Genomic DNA, 24,457 nt, shown 5'->3' with positions numbered 1-24,457 from the left:
ACGTTTGTTTTTTGAAAGCCGGTGTTATGAAGAATAATGACCCCCCCCCCCCCGGTCATTAATCTACGCAGAAAAATGACCCCCGCTCATTATTCAACGTAGAAAAATGACCCCTTTGCCTGAAGAATAAGTGTCATTTTCATAAAAATGAGCACTCTCCACATGAAGAAAAGTGACCCCTGTAGAATAATGACCCCCTTATAGATTTAAGTTTTTCAGTATATTTTTTTTATTATTTGTGAAATAGTCTTTACACTGTTGTAATTTTTACTGCTGCAGTTTACAGAAAGTAACTGAAATTATAATTCATATTTAAATAAACTGAAAGTGAAAGCAGGGGTTTATCTTAGAAAATTAAAATCCTTCCGTTATAACAAGATATTGAGGTATTGCATTACATTTACATATATCTATGCTGTTCCGATAGGGCCATTTCGACCTAAGTTGCAAGGGCAATAGTGCGAAGGCGAAAGTGCGATGATGCGACGACGAAGCGCGAAGATGTGATGCCTAAAGTGCGAAGGTGCGAAGGCGAAGGAGCAATACTACTATGGCTCCTCCCCAACTTTGCAATCTGGCCTTCGCATCTTCGCACTTTCGCCTTCGCCTTTTTTGATTGCATTCAGCAAGTCTCGGTCGATTACATAAAATTTAATACAGGCATCGTACTCGCCAAGGTTTTACCGATTAATCCATGCTATTATTGGTACGCATGCGCTAGGCCATCGCGCTTACTATGAATGTTTATAATTATTTTAATGTGTACATGTAACATATATGTTTACCAGTGATTACAATGCCTAATCATTATCTACTCCACACAAAATGTAATGTCCGCCATAATGTGTACATATGCACTTCCAGACTCCTGTCACTTACCAGCCGTCTGTTTAATGTGGACCAAACACAGTAACATTCTAATTTCATTATGCGACACCCCTTGCTCATGCATGGATCTGGAGGGGGAGAGGGGGTCCGCCGCCCCCCCCCCCCCCCCCCCCGGAAAATTTGATATTATTTTACGCAGTAAAACGGGAGAGGGAGTCCGGACCCTATCCTTCTGGATAATTTAATTTTATTAATTTTATAAAAAGAAAAAATCCAAAATATGCCTCGGAACCCTTTAAACGATGGAGAGCTCTGCAATTATAAAACATAGGTAATCACAGATTACAAAGCTCACCAAGACGAGGCATCATCTTTATGACACCACCTTTATCATATTATATAAAAAACATCCTTTATAATCTTGGATATTCATGGATTCTGTTTTGACACAATATCATATATCATCTGTTAAAAAAATGTATGATAATCATATGTTCATATGTTTATCAATACAATAATATAAAATTAAAATTTAATCCTATCATACTTACAATTTATATCATATAAAACCATTAAATACTGTAAAAAATTGTGAGATATGATATTGTAACGTATGATATGACATTGTATTGTGTTATACATTATAATTGTATTTGATCAAATAATAGAATATCATAAAACATAATACAATTTAGTATTATATGAAACAATATCATATTGCAATTATTCATCATAACATTAAAACATATGATATTATATTGTATAATTAAGCGTTGAGTCATGTGGTCTCATAACTGCAACGGTGTGTGCATACAAATTGTATAACGTGCGCTAGCGCGCTATGAAATTGTTGTTGCACTCATCGTTGCAGTTATGAGACCTTATCTTTAAAAAACGTAAATATAAGCATTTAATCATTATTTTTTAATAATGATTAAATGTTTATATTTACGTTTTTAAACATGTATTTCCTTCCCGCAAATATGATTTGTTTTTAAAAAGCCCTGTCTTATTCAACGAGTTATGCGAAATTAACGGAATGGCCACTGGAACAGCCGAAATATGCTGACAAAATTAGTGCACAGTGTTTTAAATTCTAATAACACAATATTATTTTTCTTTCTGTAATTTAATGAATTTGCTCTTGGTAAACTAAGAAATTAATCAATTGAATTCATTTAACTGTCAAAATATATTTACATCAATGAAATATTTAACCAGCTCCAAAAACCTTAACCTTCTCCATGATCCGAAACATAAAGCTCAGATTCAGCACTCAAGCCTGTCTGGTGTATCGGACAGTATCATAATACACATCATCCATGCACGTTTGGTGAAGTACGGACCAGCAGTAACTTAGATATTGCTATTAAAGGGCACCTGCATCAAAAAACTTTTACCTGCTCCAAAAACCTAAACCTCCTCCAGCATCTGAAAGTTAGGAACCAGATTCAGTAGGTCCAGATGCATCATTCATGTAATTCTTGTGAAGAGAGGTCAAGTAATAGTTTAAATACAGGAGCCGCAACTAAAACTTTAACGAGCTCCGGACGCCGACGCCGGGAGTATAGCATATGCTCCCGATGACTTCGTCTCGGTGAGCTAAAAAGACAAAAGCCCGAAGTTTCGAAGGCGAGAGTGCGAAGTTGCAAAGGCAAAGAAGCAATAGTAGTATCACTTTTTCGCCTTCGGAACTTAGCACTTTCGTCTTCGCATCTTCGCACTTCGCCGTCGCTCTTCTATATGTTTCATATTGTTCATGAATTATACTTGCATTGAGGATTTCCACAATACAAACTGCTGGGTATACAAGTTCATCACCCAGAATTAATGATGAAACCAAAATTATGAAAAGTTTACTCCACTTTTAGGCATTATAACCAAGCTGAAGCTAGTAGGCACTGACATCAGCCATTATGCCAGTAGAGGTTTACGGCCAATAAGGAAAATCGTCAAAGCACTGAGAGTACTCGTACAGAAAATATAGTTTACTTTATCCTCGGCATACTTTAGTTTAGTTAATGTCAAGATGACTAATGATTCAATAGTTTGTATGAGCATTGGTAATTTTGGATACAATATAGATCGTGTGATCAAAACCAAGAGGGATATAAACCCCTAACATTGGCCATAACCTCTTATCAACGCTTTTAGAAACAATCTTTTCTTATTAATATCGATCAGATCGTTCTTTCTTTAGAACACGAATGTGATATTTATCTCTTTGGCCTATTGGTTTCAAGTTTAAAAATCAAATTCCCTCATGATAAGTTGATACACTGAACCTACACATATCAATACGCCCTTCCCTTTTATTGATGTATGTCAGAAAAATAACTGTTCTAGTCCCATGTCCTTGATTGCATTGATTTCCTCTTTTTTGAAAGTTTATCTCTAGAATGTTCATCTCTTTGTTTGTTTCATTTATCATTGGATGCTCAACTCTACGATTTATTCTCATCGATTAATTCTACGATATAATCTCAATAAATAATGTTATTTTGTTCATATCCATGTTTTTTTTAACTTTTGATAAGTTCTTTATTTATAAAAATCAACATTATATTTTTGAGTTCAATCATACTTGCTTTTGTTTTAAAGAGCAAAACTTAATAAGATTTTTAGTATACAAAGGGTTTAAAATCAACTTTTTTTTAGACTTCACGGGATAATAACTTGCCAACTCATAAAACTTTGCCTCTTACACCTTATAGCCCAATAATTTCACAGACCATTACCATTTACAGTCATAGTAAATACTATTGCACAAATTAATAAATACCACTAAAACATCAACGTCATATCATTTACACATCCCCTCAATTACTGTAAAAAATTTCGAGATCCAGTGCACCCAAGACTTGATTTATTATAACTTTCAGATTCGCAGACTAACAAAACACACTAGATATAAAACACACAAATCACACTAAAATATTCAAACATAAAATTCTTATATCATAGATATATAAATAAATATAAATCATATAAACGTAATCAGAAGATTTTACATAGGCCTTATTCTGCTTAAACTACAAAACGAAACCACGTGAACATCAAACATCGGCTTGCACGTATACACTTCTAATTTAACGAAATGGCTGACTTTCTTGTGAAAATACGAATTCGTGCAGTAAACCATTATTTCAGCATTTACCTGGACTTCGATAGAATTCGGCAAAAAACCTGATTTTTTTCTTCTTCTATAAGCATTTTCTCGATCTCCTTCTTAGAATGTAAGCAAAACTTCATGACGCTATCATGTATGAACATTTTATTGTACGAAAAGTAAAACTAATGAATTTTCACACGAAAATGTGTGAGGTATTTGTATACAAATTGTTCTAATATACTTAAAGTATCCATTAATTTATAGGTAAAACAAAAAACAATGATCTATTTTTTATTACACTCTATACATTGCAAAGCGGTTTCACGACATTGTGTCCTTTTGTCAAGAGCCTTACTTGTAAAGGCACGTTTCGTTACAAAACAAAATCAATTATTCATTAAACTCCAGATATCAATATAAAATTTTATACATATTTGAATAGAAAAAATGAAATTTATATCATTAAAATCATATTCATCTTTTCGTGCATTTTATCAACACCGATTAACACGGATTATTTGAAAGCGGATGACAAAATTGACATTATATTTAGTAGTTTGTCGCACACAAATTATTCTTGCGTTGAGTTTGCATGACAGCCTAGGGAGGTTGAACATAGTTCAACTCCCCCAAAAAGTTAAGTTACATTTATTTTTTGAAGCTGACATCAACACTGGGAAAAAAAAAATTGTTGTTTGTTACATACTTACTATTTACCATATCGATATTGCGGTTGTGAAAAAATAATTTCAATTTGTATTAGAATATTTTCTGCCAATGAACAAGTTTGCAAAAATGTTACATATTTTCGTTGTCTTTTTATTGTATGTAAAACATACATATAGTTTAAAACTTTATCGATCTATTGGATATGACAAACGAGTTGGAACTTCCTCAAGCAATGCCACAGTGTTTTGTAATCGTTTAAAATATAAAACGCATGCGTTGTTTTTATTTTGCATTTTTTATGTGATATTTAATATTTAAAAGATACATATTTTAAGTCGTCATATACTGAAAACGCTTATTAAACTTTTCAACCCTCAATATTTATAGCAAGAACATATCTATTGCTCAATTTAATGATCACTGTCTTTTTTAAAACTTACATTGTGTTGGATAACATAAACATGGAAGCGTTTATATGCTATAAAACTCGTCTTTGTGATAAATGTGATGTTTTAAATCAAAACTTCCGAAAAAAAACCAAGCTGCACACTTAGATAACAATTGCAAACAATAGATGATAATGAGTGATGATTGAGTTCCTAAGTAGTTTATTATACAATTGACTGTTAATAAATGATTGTTTTTTTCCAGTCATTTCTCACAATGCTATATACTCTATATGTTACACATGTATTTTGTGGGAATATGTCTCCAAATTATTATGGGTAATATCAAAAATACACCAAACAAACTGATTTCATACCGCTTGGACGTTTTATGCAAAAAGCAAAATTTATTTAAATATATTGACATGTTTTTTCAATTAAATAACATGTACAATTGCTCATTTTGCTGTGTAATTGTTTAAGTGCATTTTTCAAGCGTAAATTTAAGTGATAAACAGGAATGTTATTAAGTTCACCGGGATATTGACGTGGCTGGTACGTGATCAAATATTCTGGGAGGCCCTTCATATGACCAACCACGTTCATATCTCAATGAGTTTTTTTTAATTGTTGTTTATATCTTAATTAAATCCATTATTCTAAAGAAGAGATATGAATTAACGGATTTTTTTTTAAATAATCAAGGAATTAAATATCAATTTATTAATATGTGTATATTTGCTGTTGAATTTAGAATTGGTGTCATGACCAAAATTCCACGATGCGGGTCTTGACATTTTTGGTCTGAATATTTCATGTTGAAAAATGACATCTAGGTCAATTTTCAACCGGGGGCGGAATTCGTCGTTACACTGGTAGTGGACATATATATATATATATGCAATACTCTCAGAATGCATGTTAGTTGTGCTAAATATATACATATTAACATTATACTGCACACAAATAATAATGATAAACAAACCAACATTAATCACACACTATTATATACAGAATATCAAATATATACATGATAAGTGTACAGTTTTAAAAACTATTCAATTTCAACAAAATGTGAGGACCATTTAATGTGTGGATCTATTTTGTCATAAAGCAAAATAAAATGCTCAAAATGATGTCATTTTTGTTGCCAATTTATAGGGTGGTATTTTTCATTTACACAAAAAAAACAATAATTTGCATGAGAAGGTCGAACGCTTTTCGAAAGTTTCGAAAAAGCAATTACCAATTTAGAGAGCTCTTGATTGTCATTGCCATTTCAGACTATACTGGTCCCTTTACGAACGGGAGCTCGAATAAACGTAAAAAAGCAAATAATTAAAGGTAAAATATTTCTTGAATTTTTCTTTACTAAATGTTAGCTTAATCATATTTATATATTATAATCGTATCTTAAAATGAAAAGTAGATCTGATGGTTAAATTGGTAACCATCTAGCCATATATATATATATATATATATATATATATATATATATATATATATATATATATATATATATATATATATATATATATCTATATATATATCTATCTATCTATCTATCTATCTATCTATCTATCTATCTATCTATCTATCTATATATATATTTATATCTATATCTATATCTATCTATCTATCTATACTATATATATATATATATATATATATATATATATATATATATATATAATATTACTTATTAGGTTAGTACTGACTCACTACGGAAATATATTGGGTTGACCAATCTCATAGATGGCGAGGCGAAGCCGAAACTTCTATGGGATTGATCAACCCAATATATTTCCGTAGTGTGTCAATAACTAACCTAATAAGTGTTTTGTTTTCTCGTTGACTATCAAGCGACATATTTATTAACAGATAGCGATGATCTACGCAAATCCATGTACAAGATGCCTTACATCTCGTCCAAGTTGACTCATTTAAACTCTTCAAAAATTTCACCTCTCAAATACTCTTTCAAAATTTTTGCTTCACCCATGTTCACTTACAATGTTTCGTTGCTATTCAATTTCAAATGTTTTCTCCCTCTCCTTTGCAGAGATTTGAGCAAATTTCGACGCTGCCATTTTGTTCTGCTCCAAACAAAACAATGTGACGTCAATATTCTAAGGGCAACTACTCTAATTTTGAAGAATTTCAAAGGGCAACAACTCCAAATACTTTAAGAACTTACGGCATGCAGTTTATGCATAAAATACTGTTAAATGTCGAAATGAGTACGCGAAGCGTCGACCAATGACGGCCATATTGCCTAATATTATTTCTCACAGAACAGATATAGAGATATATGAGGGAATCACGTGCTATCTTTAAACCAATGAAAGTGTGACATTTCAGTCCAAGGGAAAACAAATATATATATATATATATATATATATATATATATATATATATATATATATATATATATATATATATATATATATATATATAAGGAATCATTCTTTGAGTATTATAAGTTGATAATTTTGGTCGGGGCGTGATCAAATCCAATAAAGCCCGAAGGGCTTTATGATAGATTTGATCACGCCCCAACCGAAATTATCACCTCATAGTAATCAAAGAATGATTCCTTATAACTTATATTTATATAATTTTAAGCCATCGTACGATTAAATATTTAAATATAAATAAGCAAACCCCGCTGGCGCCTCAATATCTATTGAAGAAGAAAAAAAGAAAATGTAGAGGACTTTAGTTTCTATTTCACCAACGCTTTCTGGATTTAAAAATTCGTCTTCAGTAGAACATACAAAAATATAAAATTGTTTTACTTAAAAACGTTTACTTAGACGTCATGATGTTATGAAAGTCATAGCAGGGAAGGAACAAATCAATGACGTCATAATACCAATTCAAACATTGAAGTTCGGGAAAACTGGCTTCGCAAAAATATGATTAAAACAACATCAATAAATGTGCTACTACAAAGACTGGCTGAAAAAAATGATCATATATACAAATAATAAAGTTTGTTGAGTTGTGGGGAAAATTATAAGCTAAAATAGTACTCTTTCACAATTCTCCCTTAGCAAATCTGTAAAAATATCAACTGCAATGGATGAGATCATTTATCTCTTGGCAATGGATGCGCATGCAGGGGGTAAGTTGTGTTTGTCCGATGTAATCTTCGCCACTGTTGTTACAAGCAATACAGTACAAACGATTTTGGGATTTACATGACATATTTTCATTAACATAAAAGTCTTGCCACAGTGAAAATAAATACTTGTAGAAGCTCATGTCTTTTGATAGGGACACGTATCGCAACTTGAATCTCCGCATTAGGAAACAGCATTTTTTTTTTGGTATGGAACTAAATTTAGCTCTTGTTGATATTTTCTGCAGGTTTGGTGGCTGTCGTAGGCTATAGAGGAGGTCAACTTTTTTAATTAGTTGTATTGCTGAATGATAGACATATTTCGTTACTTGGAATTTAAGTTTATAAAATGGGAATACTAGATAATCTCCCTTAGCAATTATTCCAAGAAGCAAAAAAAAATAAAATAATTTTTCAATAGCACAAGAGGTTTAAAGGAATTGTTAAATCTGTTCCTGAGGTCGCGCTACTCTTTTCTCCAAAGTTTTTACTAAGTTGTCGAGTTTTTTCAAAGAGGCTATATGGAGAGGACTTTTACCCTTCACATCAGATAAATTAACATCAGCTCCATTGTTAATTAGAATAAAGGCAATTTGTTCATGCTTATTTAAGCAGGCATCATATAACGGAGTATGCCTTTCTTTCGTACACAAATTCTGATTAGCGCCATTTTCTAAAAGAAGGCTGACTGTGTTAACATGTCCATTTATACACGCAATATGCAAGGAGGTGATATTGTTTTCTTCACATGAGTTAACATCGGAGCCATTCTTAAGTAACATTTCTGAAATTGAGGTATATCCCTTAGAGCAGGCTCTGTATAAAGGGCTCTGTTTTCTTTTATCAGAGGCATGGACATCAGCACACTTACTTAGAAGAAAATGCACTGTGGCGTTGTGTCCATTTGCACAGGCAATTGCTAATGGGCTAGTTCCAGATTTATTGCATAAATTAATGTCAGCATCTTTGTCCAACAATAATTTTACAATGTCATTGTGTCCCATGCAACAAGCAGCATAAAGGGAGCTTGATCCATCATCATCAGAGCATGCATTGATTTTAGCGCCATTGTTCAATAATTCCATAACAATTTCGTAATGACCTAAGTAGCAAGCTCTATACAGTGGGCTAAATCCTTTGCTGCTTTTGAAATTCACGTCAGCATTGTTTTTTAGCAAAATGTTTACGGTGCTGATATTTCCTTTTTGGCAGGCTACATAAAGTGGAGTGAATTTATTTTTGTCTGGTAAATTAATGTCAGCTTTCTTATTCAGTAATAGACTTACTATTTTGTCATCTCCAGTCATGCACGCAGTATATAGCGGGGTGTATCCCATATTATGTTGTAAGTTAACTCTTGCACCTCTGTTCAGTAAAAGTTGTACTATTCGGTCATTTCGAGACAGACAAGCTTGAAAGAGAGGGCTTTTACCATATTTGTCCGTTAAATTAATGTTTGCTTGATAATCAAGTAGAAGATTAACAACCTGAACTTGTTCCGCTTTACAAGCTGTGTATAGGAGAGATAGTCCATCTTCATCGCATAGGTTAACGAAATTCTTCTCCTTTTCAAAAACAAGTTTTAAAGTTCTGAAATGTCCTTTTACACAAGCTTGATGAAGGGGTGATAATTGACTACGGTTAAAGATATTGATATCAGCTCCCTTTGATAGTAATAATGATACAATATTGTCATAACCCAACACAGACGCCATGCAAAGGGGACCGCTATATAATGCATCACACTCATTGATGTTTGCATTATGTTGTAGTAAGTGATTTATTATGACCTCGTTATTCAAATGAATAGCCAAAGAGAGAGGACTGAATGTATCAAGGGCACGTATATTAGCATCAGCACCTTTTTGCAACAAAAGTTTAACGATGCTTTCATGTGAAATAAAAATAGCTACATGCAAAGGACTCAGCATAAACGAATTAAAAATACTTTCCTCAAAGCTGGTAACAAAAAACTGCTTCCACATCATTTTTAATGTTCTAATAAAAAACTGGAAAGTTGACTGAAGCAAGATATGTCCTACTTTCTGACAAACATTGACATCTGCACCTTTTTCAATAAGAATTTCTGTTGATCTGACCTGACCATTTAAACATGCAAACAAAAGGGGGTTAATCTCATTTTTGTTAGAAGAATTGATGTTGGCCCCGTTTTCTATCAGAAGCATCATCACTTCAGTATGTCCTTTAATACATGCGATGCTGAGAGGATTGATTCCAATAGTGTTGGTAAAATTAACGTCTGCGCCTTTGCTCAAAAGAATCTGTACTATGTAAGAATTTCCGGTTACACAAGCATTTTGCAAAGGACTGAATACATTAGGTTGACATAAAGAATTCACATCTACACCTCTATCCAATAACAATCGTACAATGTTACCGAGTTGTTGTTTACAAGCAATGTTGAGAGGGCTTTCTCCATCCTTATTCATAAAATTGACATCTGCTTCTTTGTTCAACAATAACTTTACAATAGCATATTTATTCTTCTGACAAGCGATGCATAGAGGAGTTAATCCATTGGTTTCACAAAAATTGACGTCTGCGCCTCCGCCTAATAACAGAGCGACTTGTATAAAATTTCCCTCTTCGCAAGCTTTGTAAAGAGGAGTAAATTCAACTGTGTCACATAACTCTGCTTCATTTGCTTTGTATTGTGATGCAAAATCTGTCAAGAAAAATAATTTCAGTGAGTTGATGTAAATCATAATACTATTCAAGGAAATCTTAATTAATACTAATCTCATTAAAATTAATCTTGTAAAATCAATTCTCCCTGATACAGAATATATCTTTTAAGTGATATTTAAAATCTGGTCATATTTAAATATCTTAAAGATGAAAGAAGTTTTCTAATACACGAATGGTCTGTGGAGTTTTGCCAAGCAATTGAATTTATCACTATCTGGATACCTCACATACAATCATCTTACTAAAAAACTATTATGAATGAACGATTGCTGCCATTAAATCAGTGTTTTAAAGGATTCTTTTTACAACTAAAGCTAACAAATTGTAAAAAAAAAAAAGAAAAAAGAAAAAAAAAAGTATTTTGTACGCTAGAATGGACATGGATATACATTTATTGAGATACCCTTTTCAAAGTTACATTTAACATAAGGTAGAGATAGACGGAATATCTAATCGAAACAAAAACAGGATCATTACATTTAGGTATGTTATACAGTGTATTAAAACAAGTGACTCAGAAATGACGTTTAGCAACGAAAAGAAGGTACCATAAGAAATATTACTGGGATTTTTGTTTTATTGGTGTTTTTAGGGTTTAGAATTGTGCAGAGTTTATTATACAACATTTTTGAAAACATGAAAGAGGGATCGATTACTGAAGAAAAATAAATCAAAATATAAACTGTTTTAAAATATCACATTATTAATACCTGTACATATAACAAATTTATGCATATCATAAAAAAGATATTGCCTCAGACACGCGCCCTTATTATTGAAATTAGGGAGCAGAAAAAACATTAATTGTTAACCATGAACTTTCTTAAATAAGTTTTTAAAGATCGTGGTTGTTTGAGAACTTTTAAAAAAGGTTTATTTCATATTTGATATTTTGAGTGGTGTACATGTACTTTAAATTTTCATATGCATGGTACATAAAATCTACGAAATCCCATTGAACTCATCTTCGTTGGAAATTTTTTTTCGCGAATATACGCGTAAATTTCGCGTATAAACGCGTAACTTCGCGAATAAACGCGTAACTTTTGCGAATAAAGGCGAAACTAAATCTGATAAACTTCATATAAGTTAATATAAATTCAAACGTTGGAAACATATAAAATCTTAATATTGATTTTAGTTAGTTGTGAGGTCATTAAATAAGGGTAAGTGGACTTTTCGGAATTTGGTCAGAGGTATATCTGTTTATCATTTTTAAAATAAAATATATCATTCTTTTGTTTTTCCATTCAATTGCTTGAACTTACTTTTTAGATTGTATCAGGTTATTTTTGTGATTAACAATATAGTTCGTTGATCCGATAAATGTGCGTATTTATATTACATATGTTGTAGTCAATTGGTATATCAACATTGTATGGTTGTAAAAAAATGTTTTTGATCGAACAGTTGAAAAATCAGATCTATCGAGGCGTGAATCATATCGTCTTTGTAGCTATGTTTTCTTCAATTTTGATGAAATACAGTACTGAGTGCTTGTATCACTTACCAAGAGTATCTTTATTTTTCAAATTAGAACTGTGTTCATCTTTCGCCATAACATTATCTGGATTAAAGAATATTAAAAATAAGTACTTTTTGATGCCACATGAAGTAAATTAATGTTTTTGCATTATATTCTATGGTGCTCTACCATTTTAATGCGTATCTTTCTCTCTCTCCCCCCCCCAAAAAAAAAATCTAATCGGTGTTGGTCGGACTGTTTTTTTTTTAAAATGGATTTTCCGTCTCCAAAAATAATCTTGAATTGTGTATCGTTTGCTAATGCTATTATTTTAATTCAATACAAAACGTACAGGTGTGTTGCTTTATACTTACCAAATTCATTGTCATTTTTCAGGTATATCTGTTCTTCATTTTTTGACGTAACATCGTCTGAATGAAATTATAATGGAAACTAATTATTGCATTGATATTTTAATTTTAACTTGCCTGAATATAGCAAGTCTTATCATAGACATTGGCTAATATACGTTTAAGAGTTTGGAAAATGTTTAACCACTGACATGATTTTTTTTGAGTGAATAATGCGAATATAAAGATAGCGAGCATTGCAAAAAAATTGTAAACCTGTTAAGCATGCTATTTTATTTTTCTGCAATGTTTGCTACCTTTATAGCACGTACTAATCATCAAGAAACCTCAATGACTCTGTTGATTTCTTGCTGTCCGATTTCCTCCGTCTTTGTGCATCATGCTTCGAACATTTGCATCTACTTGTTTAGAACTAGTAAGAATAGTGTGATACCATTCGGTGGTGTGTAGCAACCACTGAGGGTGAGGGACAGAACAGTTTAGCAAAAACTATCAAACTTGATACAATTTTTAGACAACATTTTTTTCTTCCACTGGTCAATCAGCATGATAACTGAGTAGATTGTTATGATAAGCTGGGAAACCTCTACCAAAATTTTGAAATATATTACACTGGATTAGTTGTTCAGACCCTACGGCGCTGCCAATATGGTTATGAAATTAAATATGTTTAATCGTAGATAGAAAATTTTTGCTAATCACAGCAGGAATAGATAAACTGATGGTTATGGTGTCCATCAAACCAACTCCCTAAATTGAGAAATTCATTACCCCTGAGTCGGAAACTCGGGTCCTTGGTATGACCAAAAAGGCCACATGGTAATAATGTACTTAATTCTATAATAATTGTTATTCCATTCGACAAATGGAAGTAAAAGCAGTAAAATGTGATGATTTGACATTGTTTGTTTATAGTTTGCGTCAAAGACTTGCGTTAAAGAACTAGCACGAACAGTCTGCAATATTTAAGCTAATGTTCACGGACATTATACATTTTATATAATCATAATGCATAATATGCTAAGACGTAAAACAATTTCCCACAAATTACCGTCATAAAACCCCCAAAAAACTCTGCACACCACGTTGTTGCGCTAACGCAACTTAACACGATTCTGCTAATGCTATTTAGAACAAATCGCACATTTTCACATCACGCCGTCGCACTTACACAACTTTACAACCTGTTGTCCCGTGTGCGTATTTTTCCACAACTCACCACCTTGTTTTCACACAACTCATCGCCTTGCTATCACACAATTCACCAGCTCGCTGTCAAACAACTCACAAACGCTGAGTAACACAATCGCTGTAACCAGACTCACACCGTTGTGTTAACACTATTTTGCATAACACGTGGTCGCGCTTACACAATTTTAGACCAATTCTCGTCGGGGTTACACAACTTTACACAACACGCCGTCGTGCTTACCCAACTACACACAATTCGCCGATGGAGATACACACATTCACGTAACTCGTCGTCTCGCCCTCACACAAGAAGCCGCCATGCTTACATAACTTTTCACTATGTCACACAATATACTTACGCGTACACATCGAAATCGACTGCGATATAGATGAAGTGTGTATTAGAGCATTGGCATATTGTTTGCCAGTGCGATGGCACGTTGTTCAAAGTTGTGTTACATGTAACTCAATTGCGACTTGTGTGACGGAAATCATTGTAAACGTGCTTTGGATTTGAAAGTATCCCAACAGTTTAACGGAAACGTTTCTGGTAATGTTGTGTTAAACCTCCAAATGAGAAATTAAAATTAGTGTCCTCTTCCTTTAGAATGTCAAATATGTCGCCTTGTACAAAGAGATAAGAACAATTCGATATATTTTGTACGAATTATGATCAAATCATAATTTTTTTGCTTTATAAATTTTGTCGCATAAATACAAGAAGAAATATTCTCACAATTCTTTTTTATAAATTTAATTATGTTAAAGTTATACAATTCTTAGCATTCATGATAATAAAGATCAGGCTCTGTAAGTAGTGGAGTGCGGGGATATAGTTCACGGTTTGAATTTCGCGCGGAATGCCGTCATCAAATTTTAGACCAATCAGAAGGCAGATTTTAAAATAAACTCGGGTAGAAGGGCTACATTCAATTTGGACCAATCACAAAGCAAAATTTAGAATAGAATTGTGTGCTTAAACGTCATCAAACATTGAACTTATCAAAAGAGAGCATTTGCAATAGACTTGCACAGAATGCCTTTATCACTTTTAAACCAATCAGAAAACAGCATTTTAAAATTGACGCGTAAAATATGTTATAAAAGTAGACTCTAACGAAAGGACGTCAGCAAACGTTGGACAGCTTTTTAAATGGACTCGGGGAATAATGATGCAATTATGTATTTATGATATCATTAAATTAATTACATAAAGGGTAAATGATTTATTATAAATGGATTCTATTGGTAGATTTCCATTTTTTAAACCCTAAAACCGATTTATCGGATTGATGAAGGGGTGTACAACAAAGGCGACAAAAGGACTTTCATTTGAATGGGCATTTACTCAACCAAATTACTACGGGTTTAAACATGTCTAAACGGAGGCACTCAGGTGGAAAATGTCTTAATAATCTCGGGCATTTAAATGCCTGCATTTAATCGATAAGAGACGTATACACCACTAATTTATATGAAGAGAGATTTACTCTATGAAAAAAAATACAGGTTAAAATCATATCTATATCCACACACCGTGACCAAAACATAACAGGTAGAAACATGTCTCAAAAAACGTATATGACCTATTCAAATAGAGGAAACCCATCAGTTTAATTATAATAATTCTGGTACTGGAAATCAAATAATGTTGTCAAACCAGGTTCTATTTGACACACCAGGAACAAAAGAAGAAAAATAAATGTCAACAAGTATAAGTTTAAAACGACTAGGCTTTTTTTCTTTACGCTTGTAAGGTTCTTCACTTAATGTATTCCATATAATATATCTTAAAAATTCATTGCTTTATGAGGGGGTACACCGTAGCGGTGCGTCGTAATGTTAACGGAGGGTCTAGACAATAGGTAGTCTTGCAATAGGTTATCCATGACTAAGGTGTTCTTAAAGTTTTATTTTTACGTAGAAAGCCTAAAGACGCGTCCTAGTTTTTAACTTAGGGTCTATACGATAGATATTTTTTTCAAAAGAGATACGCTTGACCAATTCGTATAAAAGAAATATTAACAAAAGTTGATTTAGAATAAGCGATAAAAAAGAGGCACACAAAAGGTTGAAAATAAACTGAAAAATTAATAACATATATGCTGAAACTGGATCAGCCAATGAAATAGACGCAAATGATATGTTTCTATGGCGACTGTGTAGATTTTGATATGTAACACTTGCAACAATAAAGGGGTACACTACAGGGAAAAATAAGATTAAATAATATATTTAATGATCATTAAAAAACCAATCGTGTCACTTGTTTTTTTCTTTGTTTCCATGGCTACTTTAAAATTATATATCTTTCGGAAGTTAGATTTCTGTGCGTCATTAATTATACAGCAGCCGAACGAGTAACATTGGAAGAATTTAGATGGTTATTTTCATTTCTTCGGAATTTAATCTCTTTTTAAGGTAAGAATTTTATGCATCTATTAATATATTTAATTTAAAACGATCACGATATTAAACAACTGAATTTGATGGTATGATAACGAACTTGTATTTTTTTCGCGTGAACATTCCATATTTGGTAATGTTTACAAAAGTTCGCTAAAGTAAGCGAGGAATCAAATACAGAACTTTTGTCCACGTGATCGTGTGAACATAATCGACAAACAGACTCTTTTTTAAAATACGACAATCTTGTTTCAAAGGCTAAATGTTTGAATGTTAAAAAGTGATAAAGAAATAAGTATATGCTATTGTAGTAAACGACACTCTAGTGCTAAAGAGTTACAGATTTTTATTTATTTATTTTTAGTTGTTATATTGTGCAAAATTTCTAACGCACTCCTTTTATTATTTCAAAAACAAAAAAACTTTTACACGTAAATTCGAATCGCTGTAATCCCCGACTACTGTGTAAAAGGGTTTGCATCCAAGAATTTAAAAAATCAAAATGGTTAAGTTTAATTACTTGACTCCGACCGTGTTTGTTGAAAAGCGTGCAGTCCGTGTAAAGTGTTTTTAAGAAGTCTTTTTAAAAAACGGATGAAGTCCATATGTTCTCTATCATTTGTTGTTAAGAGAAAAAAAAACAAATGATATTAAACGCGGTACATGTCTGCAAATTGATGTTTATCAGACGTAAGTCTGATTAACATAGTCCAAACAGCGCTCAGTTTTCGTAATGTTTGATTTTAAGCACTGTAATCAACACGTTTGTAAACAATGTAAAAAATATCGTAAATAAAATTATAGAGCCTTTTCAACCCAAAACAATATTTACTCCTCAGGAAAAAAAATTGTAGGAATCACAGAACAATTCTTAGTTGTATATGAAATTTAGGGAAAACCGGAAGTGAAAATGGTCTGCTTAAAGGGTTAAGCTATAGTGTAACAACATGTTAACAAGACTTATACACAAGCTTGAAAAGAAGAGCTTCATCAAGATAAACAACAGAGATCAGTTATACTATGCGAGAGCCATTGTTACAGCAAAGGCTAGAATTGACAAACATTCCAAATTGAATTCAATTCGAAAACGTTTAAACTTATTTAACACACGATACATTATTTTAAAGGAGAAGTTATACATGTACCGTGTACTTCGTGTCTATGATGATTTTTGACTTTTTATTCGATTGTTTACCATTAGTTTAAAGAAATAATATGTTTTACGCAATATGTCTTTTCCTATGCATCAGGTTTGAGTATACAGAAAACCCTGGCTGAAGAGATACACAAAATTGCCAACGTGCCTTTACGGCAGTGCGATTTGGATGACGTGAAGACCTTTCAGTTGGCGTTACCTGGGTATCAGATCAATATTGTTTCCAAAGAGTCCTTCAATGCCATCGTGTACCAAGGTCCAGAGGCCGAGAAGAAGATCTACCTGTTTCACCACGATAATCATTATGACGTAATTACTACGATGTCAGGTTTCCTGAATAGAAGTTATTTCTGCCAGAAATGCCAGAAAGGTTATGATCACAAAGAAAAGCATATTTGCAATGAGCCTTGTTATCTGTGCCAGAAATGTCACGAGGATCAATCGGAAGACTGGCAGTATTGTTCATAATGCAATCGTCATTTCAAGAACAAGACTTGCCTCCAACTTCACGCTAAAGTATCGTCCCAAGGCAATTCAACCTGTCAGACGTACTATCGTTGCCGTCTGTGTTCCACCACAGTGAACAAAACATATCGAGACAAGTGCATGTGTGTGGTCACATATATTGCGACACTTGCAAAATTTTTATGTCTGAAGATCACGTGTGTTACATGAAAACCACCGAAGAGGAAGAAGCAACCAGGACGTTGAAAAGAAAACGAAACAAAAGGGTCGACGAGGACGATGGTGTGCAAAAATGGATCTTCTTTGATTTTGAATGCACACAAGACGAGAAGATTCAGTGCAATGAAGGCTACAAGCCTCGCCAACGAATCGTATGTGGAAATTGCAACCAATCTGACTGTCATACTAATCCATGCCAACAAGGATACTTACCAAAGAAGATGACAATGTGCAAAAATTTTCATAGACCATCCTGTGGTTCCTTCTGACACGTGCCCAATCTATGTGTGGTGCATAAGGTGTGCGAAGAATGCATTGACGAAAACGAGATTGACCAGCATAGCTTTTGTAGCATTTGCCAATACAAAGAGCAAATATTCAAGGGTTCTAACACACGTGACGAATTTTGTAAATTGTTGTTTTCAGAGGAAAATGAAGATTCGCGTATATTCTGTCATAACTTTCGAGGTCACGATAGCTATCCCATCGTTAGTTACATGTACGAAATGCTATCTTACCAGAAGTGATCATGAATGGATCATAATTTAAGAGTATTGAGGTACCTCATTTGAAGATGAAATTCATCGACTCTATGAATTTCATTCCAATGGCTCTTTCTAAAATCCCGAAGGCTTTTAATCTTTCTGAGTTGGCCAAAGGATACTTTCCACATCTCTTTAACACGGGCGATAACCAGCAGACCAACCTTAATTGTCTAACTGACATGAAGTACTATAATCCGGGAGGGATGATGCCAGAGGATCGTCAAAAATTAATGTCGTGGTACGACGAGCATAAGAACGACACTTTCCATTTTGAAAAAGAAATAACCAAATATTGTCGATCTGACGTGGATATTTTGAGACGGGGATGTCTAAAATTCAGAAACATTTTCATGCAGATGACATCCAGAAATGACGAGGAAGGAATTGATCCATTTGCTCATTTCATTACGATTGCCTCCGCCTGTAACCTTGTGTTTCGAAAATTATTTTTAAAGGAAAAGTCTATTGGTATCATACCACCACAGGGATATAGACCAAAAGACAAACAGTCTGTCAAAGCCATGCCGTGGATAAAATCCCATGCTCATCAAAAAATGTAGAGATCCAGCATGCGAGCAATGAAGGAGAAAAAATAATTGGACCGTACAAAGTCGATGGATACTACGAGAGCGGGGATCAAAAGGTTGTGATGGAATTCAATGGAGACTATTGGCATGGTAACCCAAAATGCTACTATGCCAAAACCCCCAATAAAGTCCAGGGGATGACCATTGGGGACCTCTATTAGAGAACATTGGAAAAGAGAAGGTACTTGGAATCTTTGGGTTACATTTACCTGCAGATGTGGGAGTCCGATTTTGATCGCGCTGTAGAATCGACAGAAGACATGAAGTCTTTTGTAGAAAATCTAGAAATAATATCACCCTAGAACCCAGAGATGCATTTTATGGCGGAAGGACCGAAGCCTTTAAACTACATGCCGAGGCACATGAAAACACCGAAATCAAATGTATCGATGTGACCTCGCTCTATCCATTCGTCTATAAAACGGGTAAGTTTCCTTTGGGACTCCCCAAGATCGTTACCGAAAATTTTGACCTTCTTCAAAATTACGAAGGTCTCATTAAATGCCGCATCCTTCCTCCGAGGCATCAATACATGCCAGTCCTTCCCTTGGAAATGAACAATAAGCTGCTTTTTGGTCTCTGTCGAACATGCATCGAGAAACAAATTCAGACCTGTCAACACACCGATAGGGAAAGAATGATCACTGGTACCTGGGTCTCTGATGAGGTAAAAAAAGCCATAGAAAAGGGATACGTGGTGGATAAAATATTTGAAGTGTGGCACTTCGATAGCATATCACAGTATGATCTACTGGCAAAGGAAGGCGGAGCATTCACTGACTATGTGAATACCTTCCTCAAAATGAAACAAGAGGCTTCCGGTTGGCCAGAACGGTGCAAAACGGATGAAGAGAGATTCAAATACATTGAAGAGTACCACCAAAGAGAAGGAATTCGTCTGGAATATCATAATATTACATTGAATCCAGGTCTCAGAGCGTTGGCAAAACTCATGCTAAACAGCTTCTGGGGGTAAATTTGGTCAGCGTGAAAACATGCCAAAAACATCATACGGTACGGATCCCTGCGAATATTTCGATATGGTGACTAGCAATCGGCAGCAGGTCAAAGATGGCAGCTACGTGTCAGAAGAAATGGTACGACTCCATTGGATTCTAGACGACGACTTTGTTGAGACCAGCGGTCGAACCAACGTTGAAATTGCAGCGTATACAACAGCACAGGCCCGCCTGAAATTATACTCCTATTTGGAAACATTAGGCGACCGGACTCTATATGTTGACGCAGATTCAGTCATCATTATGGCAAGGCCAGGGGAATGGTTGCTGTGGCGAGCTATTCTTGAAGTCTTGGAATAAGACTCCCTTTTTCTTTTTCTTACATTTAATGAACACATATAAATAAATCAACAATACAACACAATATTAGACTGAAAACAATACACATGAATAACCTAGATCTACCACATTGTAAAAGATACTAACACACAACACATTCATATACATTCACCTCTGCTCACACTTTACACAATCTGACACCAAAACACACTCTCTTCTCTTACACTATCTAAAAGCCACCCATTAATATATTACCTATTTCCCTTCCCTAACTATACCTTTTATTCCCTGTACTATACTATATTTCTATTGAACACCTTCAAACCCTTTCTCCTCTCTCTCCAGCTCTCCTCAACTCGCCAACTGTCTTCTGCTTCACTCACTTCCTCTCGTTCAATATTGACAAAAAGTAAACACACGGACAAAAACGGAAAATGGATTAAACATTAACAAACAACCTTGACCTGACAAAAACGGACTTACATTAATATTACTAGGAGATTAAACATACTTATTAAAACATGAAAGTAAGCATTAACATATATGTCCATATTTGAAATAAACATGAAATTGTGATATATACTTGTATTCACAACACTCCCAGGACCAACAATGTCGTCATGAATTTAACCAGTCTTTGATCTTCTCCCTCGCCTCTTGCGCGGTTTTCCGTTTGGGTCTCGTTTGCGGCGGGTCTCTTACATCAGGTTAATTTTTGGTTTCGGTCACTGATTGATCTTCATAGGTCATGCTCTTGTTACTTTCGGTACTTTGATTTTTCACTGGATTCTCACTGTTTTTTGTCTCTGTATCTTTGGAACACTCGATCGGATAGAGTAGGTTCAACGGTCTATTGGGAGTCTTCTTGCTAGGTAGCAGTACCTTTCCGGAACGAATCTCTCCATCTCGGCTTACTGTAAGTTCACAAAGGCGTCCTATTTTCCAGCTTCCACGAGAAAGGTCATCTTTAACTAACACAACATCACCAATCTGTGGTTCCTCGCTGTGCTTGACTCTTCTTTCTTTCAGTCTGTATGCTGTTCTTTCTCGTAAACTTAGCAGATATTCATCGCGCCAAGCTTTCCAAAAAGCATCTAAATGTTTCTGTCCTTTCTTCCATGTCTGCAATAATTTCTCGGCACTGCTGATGTTGGGTAAATACTCGGGATCCTCTGTATCTTCTTCATTACAATCTGGGATACCAGTTGTAGGATTCAGTGTCAGGAAGTGAGCAGGGGTAAGAATTATGTTGGAGTTGATGTCATCTCCTACATAAACCAATGGTCTTGAATTTACCACTGCTTCTGTTTCTGCTAAAAGAGTTCTTAATTGTTCGTTGGTAAGACTCAGCTTCCCAATTGTTTTCCGAAGGCATCTCTTTACTATTCCAATAAGACGCTCATAGAAACCACCCATCCATGGGGCAAGCTCTACTATGAATTGCCACTTGATATCTTCATTTGCGATATAGCTCTGAACATCTGGATATCTGACTGTTGAGGCCCAGGTTTCTTCTAAGATATTACTGGCCAGCTTGAATTGTGACGCATTATCTGAAATGAGTTGCTTCGGCTTTCCCCATCGAGATATGAATCGTCTCAATCCATGAAGGAACTCTTCTGTGGACATATCTTGCATAAGCTCTAAATGGATGGCTCTAACCACTAAACAAGTAAACAAGCACACCCATACTTTCTTGGTGACACCGTCTGTTTTCACATATATTGGACCAAAATAGTCTACTCCAGTGTAGGTAAATGGAGAGGACTCATTCACTCTCTTTCTAGGTAAGGGCGGTATAATAGGCATTCTGTATGGTCCTCCTTCATGTCTCTTGCAGATTGTACATCTCCGCAGAACTCTTTTCACTTCAGAACGTCCTTGTGGAATCCAGTATGCCTGACGAACCATGGACAGGGTCTGAGAAACTCCAAGATGCATGGATTTTCTGTGGTAATTGTCTATCAGTAAATCTGTTACATGACTTTTCTTAGGAAGTAAAATTGGTGTCCTAGCTCCCTCAGTCAAGTGTGCAGCTCCTAGTCTGCCAACACATCTAATGATTCCATCTTGATCTAATGTTAATCCTAACTGGTTAATCAAATTATGTCTCTTCTTTTCTGTTAACGCAGGTTTTACATCACTGTAGCTCTGGGTTTGGATACTCTTTATCCAAAGTGTCTTTGCCATGCTCAACTCTGTCTCAGTCAATGGACCAGAGGATGATTTCACTCTCTGTAGTCTCTTAATGAATCTCAGAATCCATGCTGATACTCTTATTAGCTTCATGAAGGATGAGAAACGCTTGTCGTCCATGGAAAATGGATTCTTATATTCAGCACTAACAGTCTCTGTGAATCCGTGAGGACCTTCCCCAGCTAATAGTTTTGTCTCATACATCACTCGAGGTTTCTTGTACTCAGTCCCAATTATACTGTCAAAGTCATTTTCACTGGTAGGGGGCTTCCATGAAGGCCACTCATCTTTGTTCTTTTTCAACCATGCTGGGCCATTCCACCAATAGGTATTTTCCCTTAAAGTGTCAACTGTCGTACCTCTGCTTGCAATATCTGCTGGATTATCACTTGAGATAACGTACTGAAATTCAATGTCACTGCAACTCTGAATTTCTTTAACTCTGTTTTCTACAAATGTTGTCAAAGGCTTTTTAGTTTTAATCCAGTGTAAAACACATTGTGTATCTGTCCATAGTATTTTCTCAGATATTGCCAGTTTCAGTTGATTTTCTACAAAGTTTATGCTTCGCACACCAATGAGAACAGCCAGAAGTTCAAGACGAGGCATGGAAATTTTCTTTTTGGGTGCTAAACGAGTCTTGGAAAATACTAGGTTACAGATGCTTGAAGTGTCAGTGGTCATCTACAGGTAAACTGCCGTGGCAAAGGCTTTCGCTGACGCATCACAAAAGCACAAAAGTCTGTAGGAAACTTCTCCTGGGAGCCCACAGTATCTTGGAATCTGGCATTGTGGAATTTCTCTTAAATCTGCTGCTATCTCTTTCCACTGCTGGATATCTTCTTCTCCAAGTTGTTCATCCCATTCAAGATTTTTCTCCCACAACGCTTGAAGAAATAGTTTTGCTTTCAAAGTACAAGGAGTGAAAAATCCAAGAGGATCAAATATTGATGCAACTCTTTGTAGTACTTCTCGTTTGGTCACTGGTAATGGCATGTTTTCATAATTCCCAACTGGGACTGAGAGTACATCTTCTGAAAGACTCCATGTCACTCCAAGTATCTTCATCTTCTCTCTTGTTGATTGATCTTCAGGAGGAACAAGTCTGTAGAACTCCTTAATGTTTGATGCCCAGTCTCTCAAGTTCATAGACATGCTATTGAAGATTTTCTTGGCCTCCTCGTACAGGGTTTCTCCTTCCTCAATTGTATCAACTCCTGTAATAACATTGTCGACATAAATATTACTCCGGATGTTTTCTGCTGTCTTGCTTTCATAAGTACTGAGGTGATGATCTACAGTTGCTGCCAGTAGAAATGGGCTGGAGATCACCCCAAAGGGAACCCTGCAAAATCTGTACACTTGTACGTTGTTATTTACTGTGGGATTATTTACATCCTTTAACCAGAAAAATCTTGTGGCATCACGATCATTTCCTGTAGACCAACTTGCAGAAAAGCCTTCTCAATATCAGCGACTATTGCTATCTTCTTTAGTCTAGAGCGCAGTAAAAGTCCACATAAGTCATGCAGCATCACTGGTCCTCTGTGTAAGCATTCATTCAAGCTGGGGTGTTTTGGCTTCGACTTCGCTGATGCATCATACACAATTCTTACTTTGGTAGTGGGTTTCGTTAAGTCTACTACTGCATGATGAGGAATGTAGTGCTTAATTCCCGTCTTTCCGTTGCTGCGCTAAACTTTCTCTATAATCCCCTTTTTACACTGGTC

At 34.8% G+C, this 24,457-nt stretch overlaps 3 protein-coding genes across 3 annotated transcripts; all 3 read right to left on the bottom strand.

Annotated features, from left to right (window-relative positions):
• Positions 1-8,562: 8,562 nt before the first annotated feature.
• LOC128168821 (homeobox protein Wariai-like) lies at positions 8,563-9,404 on the bottom strand. The gene has a single exon (XM_052834985.1). It carries the CDS (start codon positions 9,202-9,204, stop codon positions 8,563-8,565), a length of 642 nt encoding a protein of 213 aa, XP_052690945.1. The 5' UTR covers positions 9,205-9,404.
• Positions 9,405-9,411: 7 nt separating this feature from the next.
• LOC128168820 (ankyrin-3-like) lies at positions 9,412-12,387 on the bottom strand (the record flags this gene model as incomplete). Its single annotated transcript, XM_052834984.1, has 3 exons — positions 12,339-12,387; positions 10,068-10,805; positions 9,412-9,629 (listed from the first exon to the last, which is right to left on the bottom strand). Coding segments are annotated over exons 1-3 (1,005 nt in total), but the record flags the coding sequence as incomplete, so codon positions are not given.
• An 8,852-nt stretch (positions 12,388-21,239) lies between these two features.
• Positions 21,240-23,336, bottom strand: LOC128168818 (uncharacterized). Its single transcript, XM_052834983.1, has one exon. The coding sequence runs from the start codon at positions 23,334-23,336 to the stop codon at positions 21,240-21,242; it is 2,097 nt and encodes a 698-aa protein (XP_052690943.1).
• Positions 23,337-24,457: the final 1,121 nt, after the last annotated feature.

This window comes from Crassostrea angulata, unplaced genomic scaffold, assembly GCF_025612915.1.
Source record: "Crassostrea angulata isolate pt1a10 unplaced genomic scaffold, ASM2561291v2 HiC_scaffold_56, whole genome shotgun sequence".
Lineage (NCBI taxonomy): Eukaryota > Metazoa > Mollusca > Bivalvia > Ostreida > Ostreidae > Magallana > Magallana angulata.
The sequence above is the reverse complement of the archived record's forward strand: the minus strand, read 5'-3'. Positions and strand labels throughout refer to the sequence as shown.

Bases quoted from the DNA above. Each gene is read 5' to 3' on its own strand.
- LOC128168821 (XM_052834985.1), bottom strand. From the start codon at position 9,204: ATGGAATTATTGAACAATGGCGCTAAAATCAATGCATGCTCTGATGAT.
- LOC128168818 (XM_052834983.1), bottom strand. From the start codon at position 23,336: ATGCCTCGTCTTGAACTTCTGGCTGTTCTCATTGGTGTGCGAAGCATA.